General features: G+C 39.7%; 1 protein-coding gene across 1 annotated transcript; it reads right to left on the minus strand.

Moving 5' to 3' along the window:
* Positions 1-795: 795 nt before the first annotated feature.
* On the minus strand, positions 796-12,183 carry LOC117414105 (ras-related protein Rab-39B-like). Its single transcript, XM_034023795.3, has 2 exons — positions 11,753-12,183; positions 796-7,498 (listed from the first exon to the last, which is right to left on the minus strand). The coding sequence occupies exons 1-2, from the start codon at positions 11,965-11,967 to the stop codon at positions 7,075-7,077; spliced, it is 639 nt and encodes a 212-aa protein (XP_033879686.1). The 5' UTR covers positions 11,968-12,183; the 3' UTR covers positions 796-7,074.
* Between the last annotated feature and the right edge of the window lie 2,565 nt (positions 12,184-14,748).

A 14,748-nucleotide genomic window follows, 5' to 3' on the forward strand; every position in this document is an offset into this window, starting at 1 on the left:
TTTTGGATGTTTGGGAGAGGAAAGTAAACATTCTTTGAAAAATGTACTGCTGTAAAGTAAAAGCAAGGGAAGGAAAAGCATCCAGAAAGGGGTGTAACTAAACTAGATGACTAGGAACCATATTTTCAAAGTGTTTTCCCTGTTCTTTAATTAACTTTTTGAAAGGAGAACTAATCATGTACATTTTACCAAATGGGATCAAGAAAATGAGGAAATAGTGTATAAACTTACCCCAGTAAACTATTAAAAGGATTAGTCAGAAAAGGATTTGTTTAGGTTTTTGCACCACTTAATATTTTTTCAAATAGGTAAAAACTACAGCTTCTACAGACCCAACTGGGTGTACCTGGGAGCTGTTGGTTACTAATTATATAACAATATTTATTTTCATTTTCTGAAAGAAATGAAACTATTTACAACCCACATAAAAAATACTATAGCTTACTAGTGTATATTCTTTAAGGGGTTCTGCTATAGTAAACTACAGTGTTATGGTTGCTCTTTTTCCATAGTTTACCATACTAAAAGCATAGCAAGCATTTTGAAAACAAGGCAATAGGTGGAAAGACCAGAGAGGTATGGTAAAGCAGGATAAACTATGGTAAAAACAAACCATAGCCATGGGAATATCACTGGAAAACTGCTAAATGCAAATTTACTGGGGTAACCTTTTACAAAGGACTATCCAATTCGTTTAACTGTACTCTAGAGGAACTGGGAGGTTCTGTGTAAATATGTGTGATAAGTTAAGGGTGATCAGATGGGAACTGAATAAGAAATCCACGTGAAGTTCCATTTCATGAAATAAGATTTATTTTCTCACACCACATATCACAACCGTCTCAATGGTTACAAAGACAACATAGCATCACATCATACAAAAAACATCTGCTTAAAAAACAAGTAAAAACGAATCCACCTTTTTATTAATATGTGTATCCCCGTCCCTTCTTAAAGCACTGTCTGAAAAGAGCGTTTCTCTCTCTCAACCATCACTAATGCAGAAAGCCCCCGACACTGGCGAGTGTTTTGAATATTTTGTCCCTTGTAAAACCCACATTTGGACGGTTCATCTGCTGTGGGGCCTTGTATTATTATCATGCAGAGTTGTTTATTTGTGTGTAACTCACGCAGAACCATTGTGTTTATCCTACTAGCAAACCCATACCTGTAAGGTGTATTTTGAAGCACTTGTGCTGTAAACCCTAACAGGCACACTGCAATATTCAATATGCCATGAAATGCACGGTGATGAGGCTAGGATAGAAAGGTCATTCAGCTTCAGGTTCCATTTTCTTACTATGTATTATTGTATTACTTCTAATGAAGTATTTAAGCAACAGAACCTTATTAAGAGGGAATCATCGTTGTATAGTTGACCTTGTCAGGAAGGTACTGTCTAGACAAGGTCAACTACCAAGGTCATGCCCGAGAATCTGGGTTTTATTGCCATTATAAACAAGTTAACAGTGCCTTTATTGTTGTAGTAAACCCTCGATAGCCACACATGTCTACAAACCCGTACTTTAAGATAATTTCTTTCCTTTTTATTATTGGTTATTTTCCAAATTGTCTCTTTTTCTTATGAAAGCCAGATATTAAAACCAATGTGATCACAGCTGACATGCATTTATTTATTTGTGTTTTCTGAGTGGCGTTTTCTTCCTAGTCTTTCTGTGTCGCATGTGCACGTCCCTCCTAAAACGTTTACCACAGTAAAAGCACAGCAAAGCGCAATAAAGCATAGTGTAACACTGTAAAGCCCAGACAGGTATGGTACAGCATATTTAAATGGAAAACCATGATCAACTCTGGTAAATGCATGGGAAACCTGCAAAATGACCATGCAAATGTAACATATGTTTAGAATCCAAAAGCCACCCAGACTCACTGTGACATTACAAAAGTCTTTTTTTATCTTGTCTCCACTGAGACAGCACTTCGGGGGGTTCTCTTTGAGTAGCTCCGATTGTCATGCAACATTTAAGCACAAATGACTGCTCTCCATCACCCACACAAAACCAATCTTAATCTTAACGATCCAAGTTCTGCAGCCTTTTCACTCCCTGCTGTGTCTCCAGCCTCTTTCCAATGTGTTCAATGAAGTTAATAAGGTTGTCAATACACTGTATCAAGCCTGAGGGAAAACACCAGCGGGGTTACAGTAGCTAAAGGGAACGATACTGAAATCTGACACCGCTGAGATCGTTCATTCAAATAGAATAGAAAAAGGTCACCTCAAACTATAGAAAGTGGGGTTTTTTTAGTACAATTACAAAATCCCTTAATTTCCTTCCTTAAAATCTTCATTTTTTTATCATTAAATGCACATACTTGAACTTTAGCTTCTGACACAACTAGGCTATATTGATTTTTCACATGGTCAGTGTCACTCTAGCCTAGCACTGATAAAAAGCTCATATATTCTACTGTAAAACTCCCTTATGTCTCATGGTAATAGCATAGCAAAGTGTAGCAAAGCATAGGGGAATCGTGGCTTAGTGAAAGCAATGTTAAGCATGGTACTGAAAAGTGATGCACTGCCGCTACAGATTCTGACCCTGTCTGTGAGAGGAGGTTCAAATTTCTATAACACACATGCATACAAGCAAGGCTTTTTTGCATAGTGGTTAAGACACTTGCTTGTGTTGTGCATGGTTATCGGTTTGCACCCAGCCTCCACGCTCTTAAATTAAAAAATGACCATGATAAATTTTTAAAACAGCTATATCTGAAACTAAGAGGTCGATTTGATCACGCTTTCCCCCGCCAGATAAACCACGGCTGGATTTTCATAGAGCATTTCACAGCAACAGTGATAGCCTCTGGATTGCATTAACCACAGATTCCTGGTGAGGGAAAAGGCTAAAATAAAATACAGGGTGGTATATCCCAGCTGGGTATAAATTGATAAAATCAACTCCCAAGTCAAGAAGATACCAAGGTTGTAACACTGAGGGTGGAATTCCCCAGAATGGTTTGTCTGCTTGACCTAGTTTTTGTTTCCCAACAGTGTAGGGTTCACCAAGTTGCATTTCTAACTGGGTGAGGCCTCTCTGTTCTACTTGACATTACTGATGAATCATACAGCCACTGTGATTGGTTCACAACCAATTAAAGCAACACCCACAGAATAAATTAGCTTGAATTGATACCAGCAAGCAAGTCTCACATTAGTCAAGACTGCTTTATACACAACAGACCAAACACATACAGTGATGCCATGCTGGTTTCTTTAAGTTAGTTCCCAGTTAAACTCCAGACTGGGGTTAGGCTGGTCAGAGCTGCTGTTTGGAACAGTGGTCCAGCTCCTCATTTAGACCACTTCACAATGCCTCTTGGGTGCTTGTAACAGAGAGATCTGCATTAGGGATTGCTAATTTGTCAACAGTCGAAAGGTTTTGTGGACCATTGCTGAGGACACCAAGTTAATTTTGCCAGATTCAAACTCAGTCCTCCAGAGATGAAAGACTATCCCACTGCACCACCTAGCCTTCCCTTTAACTATACAGACTGACATTCAAGTCTATTGGGAAAATGTTAAAAACTGGATGTTATGACTCAAGGTAAAACAATAAATATAATAAAGCAAATTCAAATTTTGTCAAGAATAGTTCTGTATTCCCTGTCCAACTGCTAGTGTCGGTTCTCCTTTATTTTCTCTATATGTGTGAGAGGGACACGAATAAACAAATTTTATCCCCCAGAAAGCTAACATGACATACATTGCTCAATCACGGAATAATGCGACAAAACACGACTCAAACATGATTCACCTGTGCTACGCGTGTCACACGTGTGCAGTGTCAGAGCTCAATGGTTCAGGCCACTGGGACCGTGCTGTACAGTACACTTCAAAGTGAACTAGATTCAAAATGAGTGCGTGCTGTGTGCCAGTTATACTCACTGAGGAAGAACTGCTCTGAACGTCCATGACAGTGCACAAATGTTAAGATATCAACAAGAAGAGTTCAGATTCACAAATACAGTAAAGTCTCAGTGAAGAGACGCCAACCCATACACCAGGTCCTGATGATCGAAGAACGTTCTGATGAAGTCCAAGTCAGAAGAATTTAGCACAAGACCTGAGGATTCAAGTCCAAGACCAGGCACAGTGTCCAATATGATTTTAAAGACTGTTCCCAATAAAATCCATTGTTAAAATATCTGACATGTAGTGCCAGCAGGTTTCAGTGTGAAGAGCCGCTGCTGTGGAAAGAGTGTGGATCAGGAGTGGCCAACCATGTTCAAAACTGTTGTATTCAACCAATTTAACCTCCATCCAGATCCTGAAGTAGGTCATTATATTATTCTACCTGTTAAAGCTGGAGTAGAATGGCCCTCCAGGACCGAGATTGGAAACCATGGTGTAGATGAACAAAACATGAAGAGTGTAGTTAGAAAGGAAAAAGGCTGGAGTCCATCTGAGACTGGGTTAGTCTCAGACCAGCGTTTCAATAGCCTTTAAAGATAATGGCCTCTGGTCTAAAAGCTCAGCATAACCACCTGACCCTGTTAGGGCTGGCTGCCACCTGCCATTGGGGTCTAGTTAAAAGAGATTTGAAATCTGTCCTGTTCATTTCCATCGGCAGCTGATCGATATCAGTGGGGACTGAACTGGGACGACTCCTAACACATTGTAGTGCTTTTTATTTTTTACTTCATCGTCTGGGGTGAAGAGAATATTCACGCTATGCTGAATGAGTGCTTATGAATTATTCAACAAGTGTTGAGAGATCTAGCCTTGAACAACTTTTTCATATTCAATGCTTCTGCATATATATATATTTTTTTTACCGGATCTCATTTTGGAATCTTCCTTGCATTCATTCAAATTTAATGACAAAATTACCAGCCAAATCACGCTGCTTCAAATTACACCATGTTGCAAATCAGATGCTTGATCAAAGGAATACAGCTGTTAAATACAAGCTTAAACATTTTTTTAAATAAATGATACTTGTGTATAATTGTGACAGACTGAATATGGCCACGGACTCAGCTGGGATTGGCTAGTTTAGATTGATCACTGCAAAAACGGGAAACAAGGGATAAGATATCAGAAGTCGGTCAGTAGTTAAATCGGAGACTTCAAATGAACTCTAGGCTCTGCAAAGTCCTGTCTGCTTCCTGTTCCCAGCGAGAACTTAAAAGATCCCAGAAGTTTCCTGGCAGAATTGCATCTTATCCACATGCCAAAAAATCACCACTGATATCTCGGAGAAAGATGGATGCTGGTCTACAATGCGATGCTGGTGCAATATGATATGTGGTCTTCCCCCCTCCAGGGGGGGCTGTCTCCGTCAGTGGTTGCTCAGTAATTGTGAAGGGGCTTTGAGACACTACTCTGTATTGAAGGTGCTTTCCAAACAGAGGAAGAATGCAGTGGTTTATTTACAGAGGTGTGGGAGGACAGAAGATTTGGGTGTGTGCGTATTTTTAAAACTAGACAGTTTTTCTATTCTTTCTATCTATTCTGTATTGTAATATTTGTCATTTATATCACTGTAAACTTAATCTTGGATCTTAAGAAATGAAGACCCTGTAATATGTTTTAGTATAAACATCTATAGGAAGTTATCGATTATTTAAATTGAAGAATGTAACAACCATAATTTGTTGCAGTACTGCAAACTTCGCAGGTTTAAAACTTGTTATAAATTAATTTGTAAACTTTAATGAAAGTTAGCCATGTGCAAAGGATTAATATGGTACACATTAAACAGAAAGATTGGTTCACGTATGCATAGGCGCAAGACTTATTTGAGAACTAGCTTTCTTTAGCAGGAAATTCGTTAGAATTTTGTCCTGCGATAAAAAATATTAAAAATACATTACAAAAATAAAAACACATGTGCGTCATTTTAAAGCTTTCCCTTTTTCCATAGAGTTGTAAATACCCTCTATAAGGTGAGTTTTATTGTTCTAATTCATTGTGGGCTGCTACAATAAAGAGTTTCCCTACACTGCCCACTACAGGTCTCAGCTACTCTGGAGGACTGCCATCCCTCAGCATTGCAAGGCTGTGTTTTTAGCTGTTCTCTATGCATGTTTCTTGTGTATAAAAGCATAATGTTTATTAAACTTTGTTACTAGACTAGGAAATTGGTACTTTTTTTATTACATGAGAGTAGCTGTTATTTACTTCATCCTAATATTGGACTTGGCTTTCATCAAGATAAAATGAGATAGTGGAGGGGACCTACCAAGACTATCTGCACACCTTGAAGTAAGAAAGTGCCAGGTAACATGGATTTCCTATTGGCCCCAATGTTGATGGCTGAAATGTAATGCTGGCTCCAGGGATCAGCTTATTTGCAGCCTCCATGGTGCATCAGCACACACAACGCCGGCGATGCTGGCTGCAGGGATCAACTAAAGTTGAAAACTAGAGAGACAGAAAACCTCCTAAGAATTTGAGTAACAAATTAGATAAAAATGATAAAAGTCGTGACACTGCTGTGACAGACAGTGAACTCGCTCACGGGGTTCAAACGATCTTGACACCCAGTATCAGAAGGTTAAATGATTTCTAGAGTGATACTTCACTACGTGATATAAACGTTAAGCTGGTATCTCTACAAGACGATACAGTCTGTGTGAATGATTAACAAATTACTGTATAGAGCGAGCTGTTACTACAACACCTGTTAACATTGGTTGCCCTTTCAAGATGGTCAAACAAAGGGAATGAACTGGTGGCCATACACATACTCATACCCTTTGCTCTTTCGCTCTGTAGAAATGGCCCAGTAGTTGTTGATACTGAGGTTCAGCCAAGACTCCATCTCCAGCCATTGTTGACACAGTTTCTGTCCAACAACAGCTCTACAAAACATCCTGCAAAGCAGGCATTAGCAAACACACCTGTCCTCGCTTCCAGTCGCTGTGCTTCAGAACTGAAATCGGCCCTGGTGTTGAGCAGATCAATGAATGCTTGGTGTATGAGCAGCAGGATGGGAAGCAGGCAGAGGGGACGCCACCTGCTTGCCTTTGCCTTCAGCAGTGAAGATGATGCAGGGTGGTTCCCCAGAGACCCAGGTCCTATGGAGAGGGGAATCACATTAAGGCTTGTTAGCATTGACACTTGCTCTCCTGTGCCTCCGGCTCGGGTGGGTACAGGATTTTGGCGTTGAGGCCGCTCTTGACCCCGTCCCAGCCGTCACGGGTGACGATGTCTCCGGCCTTCATGAGCTGGTAGATGTCTCGGGTGAGCATCTCAAAGGCTCGGTCTACGTTGCTGTTGTTCTTGGCGGACGTCTCCACGTAGCGCACCCCCAGCGTGGCTGCCAGCTTCTCCGCCTCCTCCCGTGGGACCTGCCGCTCCCTGGCCAGGTCGCTCTTGTGCCCGATCAGGATGAAGACCATGTGGTGCGGCTTGACGTGCTCTGCCACCTCCCTGTGCCACTCCCGCACATGTTCAAACGCTTTCCGACTGGTCAGGTCAAAGACCAGGAGCCCGCCCACAGAGTTTCGGTAATAAGAGGTGGTAATGGACCTGTGCAATAAATCAGAAAAAAACATCAGTGTGGTTACATTTTGGTATTCATAAGGGTTTCATCCCTAATTAGAAAACACTCAATGGTGCTAAATTATGAAATACTGAAGGAAACTCAATTAATTCAATGACAAGTCAAAACCTTTGTGATTGAATGTATTTAGTTTCTTTCAGTATTTCTTGATTCGTAAGGATTGACGAGATTTATTCCTAGTTTTACAAGCACCAATGAGTACTGCAGATAAAACATGTCTATTACATGGGTTCAATGAGAATTCAGGAACATTCTACTGTGGAATAATAACAATTGGGATTCTTCCAGAGTCCTGGGATCAACTAGGAACCACACAAGCAATGAGAGGTTGAATGGACTCCTCTTGTTCATAAATGTTGACATTCCTGTTTCTTGATAAAAAAAAAAAACAACTCCAAACCAATTCAATGAAAAATGCTTCTTTCCACAAACTGGTTGTATGTGAAGAGCAAGCCAAAAAGCTTCACAAAGAAATACACCTTATATGATAAGACACCCATTGAGATTTCATGTTAAATATGGGGTGGTTTCCGTTTTCTATTATTATGTGTATGTTTACAAAGACTATGCAGCCCAGAATGGAACATTGTTTTTCTAGAATGGGGATGTCATTTTAATGCACACTTTAAGCTTGGTAAGTCTGAGGGGGACAGGGCAGGGCCATTTTGTCTGGTTTATAACATTGCGCCTTCTCAAAAATGCATCAATTTTCAGGGACAAATCATGATCTTACTGAGACAAAACTTCTGCAAATCTTAGTTTAAGAAATGCAGAACATAAACCTCAAAACCAATAATACACAGTGGAAACGGTATCCAAATCAGGGAAAGTGCACACACAGCTTAAAAGGAGCTGACCAAGTTTACCCCAAGCAATACTTTAAACAAAGCATGGAAACCAGGAGCATTGGGCTACCTAGTCATGCTGTTGCTGCTGAATCACTGGGATCCTTTAAGACCTGACTTAAAGTTTTCTTATGTTCTTATAGTGCATCCCCTAAAAGTATGCTCTGCTTATTAGGCATTTCACAACAGACATAACTAAATCTAAAACAAACACTGTAATATGTTTCTGTGTTTATTCATGTACTGTCAGAATTTATTGTAAAGTGTCACTCATATAATTACAACACATCTTTCTTTTTTATTAAGGGAAGCATTTACTAAATACATATAGGATGACAAGTTGAATGCTTCAATCACATCTGTTGAAAACCCAGGGGGCCAACATGAAAAACGGCAGCATTTCTGCATTATCATCCATTGCAAAATCATTCATATGATTCTTTTGCTGAATAGAAAAAGCCAAGAGGTAGCTGTAAATGTGGGGATGGAGGGATGCAGAATCACAGTTATTTCTCAAGCACAGTTTACATTTTAGAGATATCTTTTTCGGTTTGGTCAGGCTGCAGCTCGAAATATTCTTTGAAGATCCAGCTGTGGAACCCACTCGTCCCCTCCTCTGACACCATGCTCCATCGAGATGATATGAAAGCACACACAGCAGCACTCAGTTACCTAACTGGGGCACGGCCACACCTGTGATTGTTGGCAGGGACAGATTTAACCCCATCCCTGCCAACCTCACATTCCCACACACATTTCGCCCTGCCACAGTAACCTGAAAGATAGGCAGGGAGCCAACCCCCTGGAGAGGCTGAAAATGAGGTGGAGATTGAGGAGGAGGGTACTGTAAAGAGAGTTGGGTTAAAATGTACCTGGCTACTATTGGTAGCTGACATCGATTGAAGGTGAGACTCACCGCAAGTCTGTCTTTTGGTGATGGTTGCAAATCCTGATCAAATCTGCAGGTGCATTTAGTTTCCTGCCTACACTGTGTATAGCTTTACATTTCAGCACTGTTCTAACTTGTACTCTTGTCTCTTCCAGTTATACAATCTCTGAAACAGCAGGAATCACACAAACACTCTGACGGCTTTCTAGAGAAATGCCTGGTCCCCTGTTGTGGTATACAAATGACCAGGAGTACTCTGCTTCTCTGACATCAGGACCTTTGAGAGGCTAGCCTAGGTGACAGAGCTGGCTAACTCATGATTTCTCATGATTTTTGCTCTTAGGTTGGAATTTGAGATTCTCAACCTACAGTAGTGTGCAAATGTATTGGGACACCTCAAGATCTGTCAGTTATATCCTTTATATACATACCTGCATGGAATTTAAATTTTCAGTACCGATATAGAAACAATAGGAAACTCGTGTGAAAATGTTAGCCCACTTTGTGCTTTAATTAGGCATCTTAAACAACTTCTAAAATTTGACCATGTGTGGCCATGTGTTCCCTTTCTCTTACTATTTTAAATGAATTGCATGTGTGGCCAATTAAAGTCATTAATTAAATGTCCTCAATCTGGTGGCATTCTGCGAGGTTCTGTTCCTCGTTATATTGAAGAATAACTCTTCACGTACAAATTTCAGCGTAACTATTCCAAATATGATATTTAGACTGTTGGTAATGCGCCGGTCACCTGTCACAACCTGCCCAATACTGGGGTTGGTTTTCACACGATATGGGGTTGGTTGTCACAAAGTATGTTCTTGGTTTAACAGTAGACAATAATGCAACGTGTATTTTTTTTTTCTACTGTGTACAATGACAGAAAAAGTAGTATTTTTACTTTTTATGTGAACATAAAAATATAGACCTATATATATATATTTGAAATGTTGACCCATGCTATAAAATAATACCACAGCCTCCACAGAACCGGAGGACAAACAGTAAATAACTTAAATAAGCATTATATGGTGACATATCCCACATGTTGGTGTAAAAAATGTAAGACTTCTTCCTACAGGATTTACATATGACAACCAACCCCAAATACTGTGACAACCTGACCCAGCCAGACTTTACATGACAATTTGATTCTCTCAGTACTGGGAGAAACTACTGTTTTTGTTTTTACATCAAAAGATAGCCAGTATCTGGTTCTATTTAACATGGCCATCAGTTCAAACAAACTCCAATACTGCTAAGAGTTATAACATAAACAACAAGACATATATTTTTTTACTTTGAGTATGAAAAAAAATGTGCTAACCTTTATGTTGGATGGAATTGACCTCAAATTACAAGATGGCTGAGTTCCATACAATAGAACACACAATTCAGTGTTAGCATCACCTGCTTGCGCCATCCAGTTTCAGTTATGAGCACTGTGACAACCAACCCCGGTCTCCCCTTCAGCAAGTGAAGATAAATGGTTACTTTTCACTACTGTTTATTTAATAAATCCACGTAAAGCATCAATTGTAACAGCTGGACCACATTTGCATTCGAACTGAATGAGGGCAATATAGTATTACACACATGAGCGATATTTGGTATAAAAATATATAAACAAATAAACATTTGACAAGGTTCTGTACCTATGCCTATTACATTCTCTAATGCATATGATTATTATGACTTTCCTACATGCAAAACTAATGCTTAGCTAGTTCAGAAATAATAATATATCATATCCCTTACAGGAAACATTTTCTATATATGCTTCCTTTTTATATTTCGACCTGAAAAATACAAACCGAAAACCAAAAGGCTGCATAGAAAGGGAGCGTTTATAAGAAATGCACAAGGCAGGATGGGGAACGTGCAGACCACACCGCGGCGATCTCGCGCCATCTATGCGGTCTGTGTCGGGTTTGTTCTCAATGTAATGACGCATGCCAGGCTGCACAGTAAAAAGTGATCACCCTTAAATGATTATTTACTGTTTGAAATTTAGAACGGATTTAAAACGTTACATTCTGCCTTTAAACAAGTGCTATTTTTTAAGGTGTGTGTTTCTTAACCTGCTAAACATCACGCAAAACATAGTTATCTTTACAACTGTAACTATACGGGAAATACAGGTTTCTAATACAGGTATATTTTCCACCTGCTCTTTATTATTATTATTATTATTATTATTATTATTATTATTATTATTATTATTAGCACTTAGTCCCGTAGCCTACATCCAACTGCACGTCGTTGACATTTACAGCGAAAAAAAACGTTCCACGTGACCTCGACATGTCTGTTTATACAATATTACTATATTCTAGGTTAGATATCGTTTAGTGCGCAGCATGTCGTGTGTTGCTTATTGTTTAATTTACAGTGATTAAAAAATACTCTTTATTCCCAACAAGAATCCACGACAATGCCTCAATGTGTATGTCTTGAAGGTCTTGAAAGTCGTCTATGGTTCTCACCTGAATCGTTCTTGCCCAGCCGTATCCCAAAGCTGCAGCTTAATTTTCACCCCCGGTTCGATCTCCAATGACCGGGCATAAAAATCCACTCCGACAGTAGGATCAGCAACATCACTGTACACGCCGTCTGTAAAGCGCTTCAGCAGAGAAGATTTGCCCACCGTCGAGTCCCCTAGCAATATTATCCGGAACTGGTACTGCCACAAAATATCCATGGCATGGTTGACAAAAATCTACAGTAACAAAGCGTCTCTTTCGTACAAATTATAAATAAGAGCTCACTACGTTTGCACAACCGGCTACTTTTTAATCAGGATTGAGTCTCGCTGATGCGTGCGTTCTTCTCCGCCGCTGTGTGGCTTTGTGTTGCTGCTGATGACATGGGCTGCTAAACGGAGGAGACCGTATGTCATGTGATGTTAGCATGTGCACTGTGTGGAAGTGCAAATTAACATGCTTAAGACAGCACGAATTAAATATGATTGAGTAGTCTTACGTTTGTTGTTTTTCATTTCATTTTTCATAACACAGATATACCGATAGCCACATTCATTATAATAATGTAAAGCAAACCTATTTGATATGTGTTATTATAAGTCTAACCCACAATATGTGCCAGTACAGATTCTACAACGCTTAACAACATGACCTGTAAAATTAAGCACTGTTTAGGTAGGAACCTTTACATAAGAAACATAAAAAAGCACCTGCTAATTTGTCTGGGTGTGAACTCAAAGTACTCTCGACTAGGAATATCATGTTCATATTGTGTGATAGTTCATTTTTAAACCGTCAATTCTGTGCACGTCCGCCTATCTGCATTCTCTACATAGCATTGCAGTCTGGAAGCCCGAAGCAATACAAATAAGTCTTTAAACCTGTGTTCTGTTTTATACTAACATGTGACTCCTGCGCATCTATTTACTAATGCATTCCCTTTGTGTGCACTGTATTTGTGTTTGTATTTGACCTCATTAAATATCAAATATCATCACAAAGACATTAGAGACTCTGCCATGGCTGTCATTAACTGCAGCATGCCACCCTGTGAGTTTAAAATGTATTCCTCTTATTAGCATTAGCGACATTGCTTTAGTACTTCAGATTATTTGGGCTTTCACTTTTTTGCTATAGATCTAGGTACTTCCTGCGCTGTAGGTCATGTGGTCTGACTGCAGTTAAATTAGAACCACAACAAGTTAAGTAATTAGGTGCCGGGAAGTCTCATAATCAAAGAACCACTGTTTCAGAAAAGCAGTCCCTGTCATAACATTAGCAATGCTAGTGTTGATAAGAGATATGGGGCCTGTATTAAACAATGGTGTATACTTTATCATGGATATGACCCTAATTCAGGCTAGTGTAAACGAGTATGTTATTTGGGTAAGCCCTGTGGTTGATAGAGAATAGCCTGTTTTGAAATCATGTGTAGCTGAGTTTTTGGGTAAATAGAAACATGACGTAAATGCAAAAAATACTTTGTGAGTGAAGTCATGAAACGCACACAATGGGAAATAGTGTCTTCCATGTTATATTTATTAGTCCTGTTGAAATGTATCAGCGGTTCCACTTTGACTATTTGTAAAAGACCTGAGAAGGAAAGCGGTCATTTTTAGATGGGTTTGCACACCAGCTGGATGTCAGTGTAAGCAAGTTGCTGCATCTCTGTGTATCCAGTATATACACTGGAAACCTACCAATCCCTCCACTGTTTTCAAACTCTCAGTCCCATGAGCAAGATGTGGACATCATACACATATTGAGCACCTTGCTCTTCTTAAAAAAATGTATGTTTTAATCCAGACTCAAATACACCAATAAAGGCACTGGGAAAGCTTTAGGCCTGCTTTCAAACACTGGGTGTAGGTGCTGGCATGTTATGATCCCGCCTTGGCTAGTGTGTAACCTCAGTCACGGCTCTTAAAGTGACAGTGGCTAATAAAGAATTCCATAGATCTTCCTGGTTGTGCATTCCATCAGCTACACAGGTCTTAAACCTGCAGTTTAGTGTTATAGCAAACATGTCTTTTCATCTGAAACCATATCTGGTACTAAAGCCAGTTCTCAGTTTCTAAGCCTTATTCACAGGATGTCTGATGCACCTGTGCCTTCTGGGTCAAAGCAATTGAGGGAAAGAAGTCATGGATGGGGTGGGGTCAGGTGAGATGACCAAGGAAGTGCAACACTACTTAAAAGCATGGCTGGAAAACCAATAATTCTTTAGTGTACATGTTTTAAAATGTCTACTACAACATTTATTTTTCTTCAGAACTAAACCTATATAAGAGATTGAAAAGTGCACAACAGATATGATTTATAGAATGCTTTTACTAGCTACAATCGCTTTTATAGGTTAAAAGTATTGTGTGCAGTATAGTGGCCTGACTCTCGGTCTCGGTCTCTATATTCCAACAGAAAAATAGTGCTGAACTATTGGGACATGGGACCTTGTACAGCTGCTCAGTATGATAGTCACTTTCTCAGCTATGTAAATGATTAATCCAGTCCCCTCAGATTTACTGTGACAGAAGTCAGCACCCTTTCAAGACAGTGAAATCGGTTCCCATCACCCAAAGCTGTTTTGGAAATCATTAGTGACGCTCTGCTGTTCCAATGATTGTCCTCTCCTCCCTCTGCCAGCCGGGTTATTCAGCTTATGGCGTTTTAGTTGTTAAAGAACACTATCAAACTGAACCTGATTTCTGTGTCTATGTGTGTGCACCATTATACTTTTTTTTTTTTAATTCTACATTTAAAACGATTTTTAAAATCCCCAAAGTAGTTTTAAAAATCCATCTGCCACAGGGACTGAGTTAAAAGCACTTTGAAATCGGTCCCATGGATTTCCATTGGCAGCAGATCACATAGTTTAAACAAGACTCTGTCGGTGCCAATTAGCACTGAGGCTCTCCGGCAGAGTTTGATCTCTTCAACTGGTTCTGATGGAGGAAGGGACTTTGAGTGTCCAATGTGAAGGATGCTGGAGGCCGGTGTTA

This window comes from Acipenser ruthenus, chromosome 25 (assembly GCF_902713425.1).
Source record: "Acipenser ruthenus chromosome 25, fAciRut3.2 maternal haplotype, whole genome shotgun sequence".
NCBI classification, from domain to species: Eukaryota; Metazoa; Chordata; class Actinopteri; order Acipenseriformes; family Acipenseridae; genus Acipenser; species Acipenser ruthenus.